Genomic DNA, 8,693 nt, shown 5'->3' with positions numbered 1-8,693 from the left:
TACACAAGAGAAAAATGTTCATATTTCCAAGTCCAACATATGTGAATACTAACAGAAAGCCATAACAGCTATATATCATCTAGATATCAACCAAAAATAGCTCACGGATACAGCTAGTTTGACAAACATCAACGGAAAAATATCTACAAATACTTATCTGATGAAAACAAAGTACCAGCAGCAGTAGCATCCCACGAAACAAGAAGTCAAGAAAACAGACTATGGATTGAAGTCATCATGCAAGAGAACTGCAGTGTAAGCCAAGCTCTTTCACCACACACAAGCATTCCAAGATGCTGACAGCCTCAGACATTCCAGGGCGCTCAGGATATTTCATTACCCTCGTCATGCAACTCTTCACGCATCTCACAGCCAGTTTTGTAACAGCAGCACTATCACGGATGTGATACTTACCATCTTTCCAGAAATTCTTTAGGACAATGAATTTTGTAAAGTTAATCCCATAAAATCCCTGCAAAAAGGAATATTTACTTCGAGCTATAATCTTGTCAACTTCTTGATCAGGGCTCTTGGTGATCATTGCTAGAAGCAGGGTACCAAAACTAAAGACATCACACCAGGGGCCAATGGTAATACCTGCCACCAGCCACCAGGATTTATCAGAACAACAAAAGACGCATTTCTGTGAACACTTTTGAAGGAAGATATATTTGAGAAGCTGGAAGAGAAAAAAAAAAAAGCATTACTTGACTGCAAGAGATGGCCTCAATGAACCCCATATGTATACATTCTTTATTCAGAAATCAATCTTTTCATTGGTATAAGAAAGTATGCAAGGCATTCAGTTTTGCTACCAATATCTTTGCCAGCAAAACATATTTAAGAATATGATGCAGAGGACTCCAACTACAGATCCAGGTGTGAATGCTTGTGCATTGTGCTACATGTCCTCTCATCTTTCACAACCCATCCCTTTTCTCCTTTTTTTTTTTTTTTTTAATTAGAACCCATTGTCACCCTCCTAGTACAAGCTACCTGCGCAATCTGAGTAATATAAACCATGCGACCTGGATGAGAGAAAAAAAATTCCCAGGCAGGGCAGGCATGAAGTCTTCAGAGATAACACCACTTCCAGTCTGACAGACTGAAATCTTTGACCTTAGCTTTGGAGGTGAGAGGGAGTACCACTAAACCAAAGTTAGGGTGCCTTGTAACTTGATTGTTTACTATTTGTAAACAGTCCCATTACTTTACATTAGAGGTGGACTCTGCAACTGTTGCCATTAGCCATTCCACCCCCCTATCACATATAAACAGGGTAGCCTTTACATTCCTAAGAAAAAAGAGAGAGAGCCCATGACAGCCACCAAAAACAGGACTGCTAATAGTTTTAATTCAGATGTAAAACCAAGTTTCTGCAACAACAAAAAATGAAGCAGAGAACATGAAGAAAAAACAATGCTGAATTCTTCTTATGCTTCATTTGGCATGCTCTTTAGATGCATAGCCTTAAACTATTGCAATAGATGTACTCCTATGATCCTGCAGAAAAAAGATTCGGTAACTGACTTCCAATGGGGAGAAAAAAGATAGAAAACGAAGAAATTATATCAAGAAAGTAACATATTAAGGTAGAAGCAAGAGAGGATGCTAAGAGATCGCATAAAGAACGCAAAGATGGAAGAGAGGGATTGCCTGACCACTTAAAACAATTAATTGATCAACGCTTCCAACTTATAAGGGGCAAAAGAGCAAAATGTTTCCCAAAAGTGATAAGCAATAATAATGATGTAACTACAAAGCAATGAACTTAAGTTACATGACCGACAACATCTCAATAATTCATACAAGCTAAGAATCTTGCTGGCACTTAATTACTCAAAAGCTTTAGATCTGAATGGTACTGAGGAAAAAGAATAGCACAGCAAGGATATACTTACAAATTTCTGTACCTACATCGCCAAGAACTAGAATTCTTCTGTGATATTCCTCAAACAGCTAGCCTCTAAACCTCCTTGAGAAACCACCAAAAGTCAAGAAAGTGACCCAAACAGGATGGCAGAAGATTCAGCCCAACCACAATTTCAGGTTTGATCGAGCTGGACGATTTGGGAATACTGGAGGCAGCGACCAGCAAAAAGAAGTGATTTGTGGATGATTTGGGAATATTTGAGAGATTCCAGAGGCTAAAGAGGAAAAGATAACAACAGGGACACATTAAAAATGCTAGTGAACATACATCAAATCATAGTCTTGCCTCATCTACTAGATCATATACCCATTCACTGATTGAATGGCAGGGACAAATAGGAGCATGGGAGAGAGTAAAGGGACATGAGAAGACATTGGTATTTTAAGATATAGAATCTTGGAATTCCAAGCTTCAGTCCAATCAGCATTCATCAGTGCTAAAAGAGAAGCACATACATGTCCACACATTTATTTGCATATGTACACGATGTAGTTAGCAAAGTCAACATTATATGCACAAGGCTCCTGCTATTGTTTTCAGATATACACTGCCTTATTCCCAGGTGCAGAGAGAGTGTTTCATGTCAAGGTTCACCCCCTCCAAGTCAGCTATATATATACACTTGAAAATATTATAATATGACAAGTCCAGATCAATTCTATACAATGGATTGCATTGCAAAAGCAGCAAATATTTCTCAATTGAAAATCAAGGTAAACTAAGCTAATATTTTATAATTTTGATGTCATTTCAGCTGTTCACAGAATTATCCAGTTAATTGTTTGAAATGTAACAATGTGATAGAAAAACCAAAAGATAAAAATCTAAAAAAAAAATCTCACTTTGTTATCCTAACTCTTCATATGGTCCAAGTACTCACAATATGGCTAAATAACCAAATACAAAATCCAAGATCTATCAATATGCGATATTTTAATTATGGTATTTTAACCCACAACCTGAATCACGAATACACCCAACTTGGCCTAAATTGTGTTTTGGGGTATAGGTAAACCAACCCAACTTGCGAGCTGGTGTTAGTTGCCATAAAATTCATTTTGTTCCATTCTTATCATTGCCTATTATTCTACATGTAATCCAGCTATATTTTTATTAAGTGAAATCATAGAGATCCTAGTTTTCCAACTGCAGATCACTTTTATATGCCCTTTCAAAGAAGAAAGATACACTGCTGAATTAACCTAGTACCATAATTTATTACTTCATATCACTCACCACTTTCTAAGGAGCTATTTAGATAGCCTTGGCAATACAGAAAAAAATATATATATCAAAATAAATTGTCAAAACTCTGATTCCAAATTTCCAGTATCTATCTACGTGAAAAGCTGTAAACACATGACATACCACATAAAGTGTACTCTGGATCTAAATACACCTGAGGACCGTTCAGAATTATGAGTCTCAAAACTCTGTGATCAATAATACCCAAAACTCCACCAGAGGCTAGACCGAAACCAAATATTAAGGGATTGAAGTCCTGTGACAAAACAAGAACAGAGAGAACATGACAATTAGCTGTCATAAATTTAACTACTAGAAAGGCAAAAAAAGGAATTACAGTAATCATAATGAAATTCTCAATTTGAAAGGTTCAAATTTTACAAACCATGTCAACCAAAATGCTGCGAGGCTCAAAGTTCAAAAGAATAAGAGGCTTCTCTTGAGAGTGAAGAAACTGAAGCACACGTGCCAATTGAAGAGCTACCTTCATCCTCATGCTCCAGCTAAAACTTTCTGTGAAGTAGCAGAAAAAAATTTGCAATAGAAAGAAACACTAAGAGAAATTCTTTTTCTTTTTTTAATATAGGAGTACAATGCCAAAGAAACGTAAAGATATGTAGAATCTTAATACCATCAAATATAAGACTATGCAATGTGCCTAAGGCATGGCAGTCATAGACCAGACCCAGATCGCAGGCACTGTTGCAGTAACCTTGGAGCTTCACCACATTCGGGTGACTACTTATCGCAGGATCCTTGAGGGCATTCAGTTGAGTCTGCATGGGCAAATAATGATGATGATGATGAGGGGGAAAACAATTTTTAGTTGATGGGTTTCAAACTATGATCAAAACTAACAAACCCCACCTGCCAAACCTTAAGATCATAATCTTTTTCATTCTTCCGCATCTCCACAATCACCTTCCGGACGAGATTCGATTCCTTATCAACAATTTCGCCTCGGTAGAGGAGGCTATTCGATGAAAACGTTTTGCCCATGAAATTCTCAGCACTGAACCCGTTTGTTATCTTCTTCAACTCAGCATAAGAGTAGACTGGTATTTCAACCTCCGCCATTTCGCATTGTTCTAACATCAAAATATGAGATTAAGTTTTTTTAAAAAAAAAAAAAAACAAACAGAGATGTGAAGCCATATAAACCCTAAGAAAGGAGCATAGACCTAGAGTTCTCGATTCTAGGTTAAGATCCTAGCACCTATGACCCAGAGGAATCAAATAAGAAGTTGCAGCTCTGCGTATAAGACTGCTAAAAAAATTTTAAAAAAAAATACCACAAAACACGCGCAGACGAGGCCTCTAGAAAAACGGAGATGTCGAACCAGATGATAAACCATAAGGAAGGAGGATTAAAGATGGAGTTATAGATTGAATATTAAAACCCTAATCGTAACACCTATGAGCTAGAGAAATCAAATCGTCGAAGAAGAAATCTGGAGTAGTAAAGATAGCGAACAGCATGGAAGAGAGATATTGAGCGAAAGAACGCTGACCAGATCGACATTGGTTGCCGGAAGGTTCCGCCGGAAGTTTCTGCTTGGTGGCCATCTCCGCACGCTCCAGAGCTCCACGGTGCGCAACACCGGAATGGCGAGAGAAGCACGCGCGGATCATAATAGCTTGGGGGGAGAGGATCCCTGCGTGCGGAAGACGGGGGTGCATTTGCCTATAACTGCCACCTCATCTATCTTGGATCCAACGGCTCTCATAAAACCCCGCACGTAGAGGCTCTGCACCCGATTCCGTTTTCCACTCTTTCAGTTTGCTTAATTGACCGCGTCTTTTTCCGCACCCAGGATCAGCGAGGTCCACCTTGATTTCGTGGCTCCCTCCTCCCACGTTCAAGCTAGCCTAGTTGAGTCATCAGCGAGTGGTGGATTATAATTTGAAAAAAAGAATATCGATTCGAATGATGGATAATTTTTACAATATTTATCTTTCAAGCGGTGAAGTAGTTAGTAGTTGATCCCAAGGTCAATCTTTAAGGCCGATCATTTATCCAACTAGCATGGTCACCGACTCGATTTCTTGACCAAGCTGGTTATAAAGTATGAGTCCTCGATTCGAACTTGAATTCAAAACTATAATATCCTAAATCGATCTAAAATTGCAGTATCCGAATTCTATCTGAAATCACAATATCTAAAGTTGCAATATTTTAAGTTAGTCCAAAGTTTCAACATCCAAAGTCGATCCAAAATTTCAATATCCGAAGTTGATCTAAAGTTGCAATATCCGCAGTCGATTGGAAGTTACAATATCTAAAGTCGATCCAAAGTCACAATATTCAAAATCGATCCGAAATCTATTTATGGTAGTAATTTCGTCAATTGGTTGTCGGCATCTTTACGTGACCAATCCTTGGGTGGTCGAGAAGATCCCGATGAGATTTTACCCAAAGTTGATAAGAAGCCGATTTATAACAGCTAGTAGTTTTGCCACGTCATTGTCGTCTTCATCCAACTAATCATGGCGTAATTGAAAAAAATCTCAATAAGGATTTTTGTGGATGTCCTAACTTGGATCATGATATTTCCTCATGCTTGGTATCTTGTCGATCACTGATTTAAAGGTCTTAGTCATATCTGAGATATCTTCATGATATCGATGCCTTTCAACCTAGTCATCGGCATCTAGACTGAAGCTTGGATATCCTATATTGAATCATTTCTCTTTGAGGACCAAGCTCAGCTCAGTTGTCTCAGATATATTTTGCAATGCCTTGAAATGTCTTCAATTATACCTAATGATTTCATTTGTGGTAGCCTATAGGCAACATCAATCAAGTATCTTACTCAGTTGTTTTAACAAGAAACCTGCATCAAAGCTCAAAAGGGACACTTTTATTAATGTAATCAATGGATATGCAACTTATTGATAGTATATTTTCAAATTTTCAATATTCTATATCTAAAGTTAAATCAAAATGTATATTCCATTCCAGCTCTTTTTGGGCTTGCAAAAGTGAGCCTCGTCCCATATCTTTGAGAATTTAAGGCTTCATCTACATGAAGGATTTAATAGGGAGGTTTTGCCTCCTCAGATGTTACCAAAGTCGATTCCTCATCTAGTACAGTGCATTCGACAAGAAAATCAATTGAAACCTAAGCTCTCATTGTTAGTGATAGTGGACATCAGATTCTCCGAGCTCAATCACCCATTTCACCATCCGTCCCTAGGTGTTGGCTATTGGAGCATTGCCTTTAAGGGCTGGTCCATCAACTAAATTTTCAATTTTGCTTTCATATCCTTATGTTTTGTAATTATGTGCCATGCTTTGAAATATTGTTTTTGTTCCTTTGTTTGGCATGAATATCTTTATGATCCTAGCAAAGTGCTATTTGTTGCCGCTAGTGACTATTGTTGGTGTAAATTATTTGACCTCATCATCACGTCGATACATGACAGTAGATTGTTATTTGAGATAAATTTTCTCTCATGTCACATCGACCCACAACCAATCTACCTCTCCAGTATTATCTACTAAATCGATTTAACTTAGAACTACTAATGAATAGAACATTTACTTTAGTCTGATTTTGATCTCCAACATCGTATGTCGGTTTCTAGCTGATCTGATTACTCAAAGCATGGCACCCAATTTAGATATTTACTGATATCAGTTATTCCATGTTGGTTTCTTATGGACGCGCCTTCAGAGATACGGATGGTTATCCAACAGCTGTCATTCAGCTCAGCTGTAACTGTCTTTTAGTTATATTCTAGCTCATTTGCCATGTGGGCAGCTGCCCCATGATCTCTACATAGTTGGTCATTCTGTTGCAATAACTTAATGGCCTAATAGATCTCTAACGATCTAACAGATCTCTAATAGTCTAACAGTCTAATAAATTTCTAATAGTCTAACAGATCTCTAACAATCTAACAAACTTTTCTTAAAGCTTAAGTGAGCCCCCTTTATAAAAAGGGGGATAAGATGCTCTCAGAAAGGTAAGTCAAAACTAAATTTGAACTTATAGAGATAAAACTCTGCTAAAATTTTTACTAAAAACTCATAGTTCTCTCCATTTATAGTTCATTCTACTTTTTTTCTACTCAGAAACTCTCATTTTTTTCTTTCTACTTCTCTATTTCTACTATCTGTTCTCAAGATCCTGTCTGACTTAAATATCGGAGGATCTTAAATTGAAGGGCATGCCATAAGTTTGGGACCTCTTTTGCAGATTTTGCCTATGGCTTATTGGCCCAACTCTCAGCTCTCCAGCTTGATTCTGAATAGAAACTGAGTTAGAGATCATGAATTGAACCTAATTTTTTTTTTTTTTTTTTTTGCTTTCTTTCTTTTTGGCAACCATGATCTTCCTATTTCTCTTCTGAATGAATCGATTTGATTTGATATACCGCAAAATCACCTCTTTTCTGCCACTTGGTATGTGCTTCTCCTGCTGCCAGCCACCTGTCGCTCCTCTTTCTTTGGCTTGTGCCTCGGCTTTGCTGCCCTCTCTCTCTTTTTCTCTTCTTCTTCGGAGTTTGGCATATTCACCTACTGGGCCGAGTGAAGAAGTGAGCTAAAGCCCATGGAAAGGGCATCAAGATCTATAACTAGATTTTTTTAATAGTGATTATGGAAGGGCGACATGGATCATAAATCTACAGATGATAAAATCTAAATTGTCACTATAACTTTGATTAAAGGTATTTCTAAAACCTTTACATTAAATTATTAGAGATTGATTTATCTCCAATTACATGATCTAATTTAAATTCAATTCAATAATGAAGATTCATGACCGACTGACCATTATGACTAAAGTGGCATTTTCATGATCGAACTAGTATCATAATGACCGACTGTCTAATAATCGATTAACCATCATGGCCAATTGACATGGCCGATTTCCATGATCAACTGTCACAACCGACTGATATGGCCGACTGCCTAATTTATAATCACGATACCATAATCGTAGGTAATAACTATATGCATTATCATTAATGGGCATAAAGTGCTCACTAATTTCATGATTATGGCTTGATAATAGGGATTAACTATCTTTTAATGCCATAAAAAGTCGGACACCATATATTTAGCGGTTACACTCGAAATGCCTATAAAAGAGAGATAAAGGAACAGCAACGGTAAAACATATCTGAGCTAAAATTCTATTGAATTCTATACTAAATATCCCATTCATCACTCTCCACTGACTTAGGTATCGGAAAGTCTCCATCAGATATAATTTTAGCTAGTAGACATATTTTACAGATTGCTTTTCATCGGAGCCAGATGCACTCAAGAATTGGTTGCAATAAGTTGGCATGCTAGGTAGGAAGAGAAAATTCAATCATCATAATGAAAATGAGAGTCCAAAATATTTTCACCAGCTCTACTTGGCAATCTTTCTGTCAGAAAGATCTCCCACTTCCATCAATAGAGCTCAAATCCTCACATCCAATTGTTATCGCAGACGCTCAGCAATTCGCTGTCTTAGTACAGCAAGAAAGGACACTAATAGAGGTAGTTCATAGCCTCTTG

The 8,693-nt window shown here is 37.5% G+C and overlaps 1 protein-coding gene across 2 annotated transcripts; it reads right to left on the bottom strand.

Moving 5' to 3' along the window:
• LOC140853586 (probable serine/threonine-protein kinase PBL16) lies at positions 1-4,886 on the bottom strand. 2 transcript variants are annotated; one of them, XM_073248230.1, is made up of 7 exons: positions 4,690-4,886; positions 4,046-4,266; positions 3,810-3,954; positions 3,564-3,691; positions 3,302-3,434; positions 598-679; positions 337-472 (listed from the first exon to the last, which is right to left on the bottom strand). In XM_073248230.1, the coding sequence occupies exons 1-6, from the start codon at positions 4,856-4,858 to the stop codon at positions 621-623; spliced, it is 855 nt and encodes a 284-aa protein (XP_073104331.1). In that variant the 5' UTR covers positions 4,859-4,886; the 3' UTR covers positions 337-472; positions 598-620. The 2 variants fall into 2 exon arrangements, with proteins under 2 accessions (XP_073104327.1, XP_073104331.1); XM_073248226.1 differs by lacking the exon at positions 598-679 and having other exon boundaries at positions 1-597; positions 4,690-4,884.
• Between the last annotated feature and the right edge of the window lie 3,807 nt (positions 4,887-8,693).

This window comes from Elaeis guineensis, chromosome 1, assembly GCF_000442705.2.
Source record: "Elaeis guineensis isolate ETL-2024a chromosome 1, EG11, whole genome shotgun sequence".
NCBI lineage: Eukaryota > Viridiplantae > Streptophyta > Magnoliopsida > Arecales > Arecaceae > Elaeis > Elaeis guineensis.
Note: the sequence above shows the minus strand (reverse complement) of the source record. Positions and strands in the feature narration are given on the sequence as shown.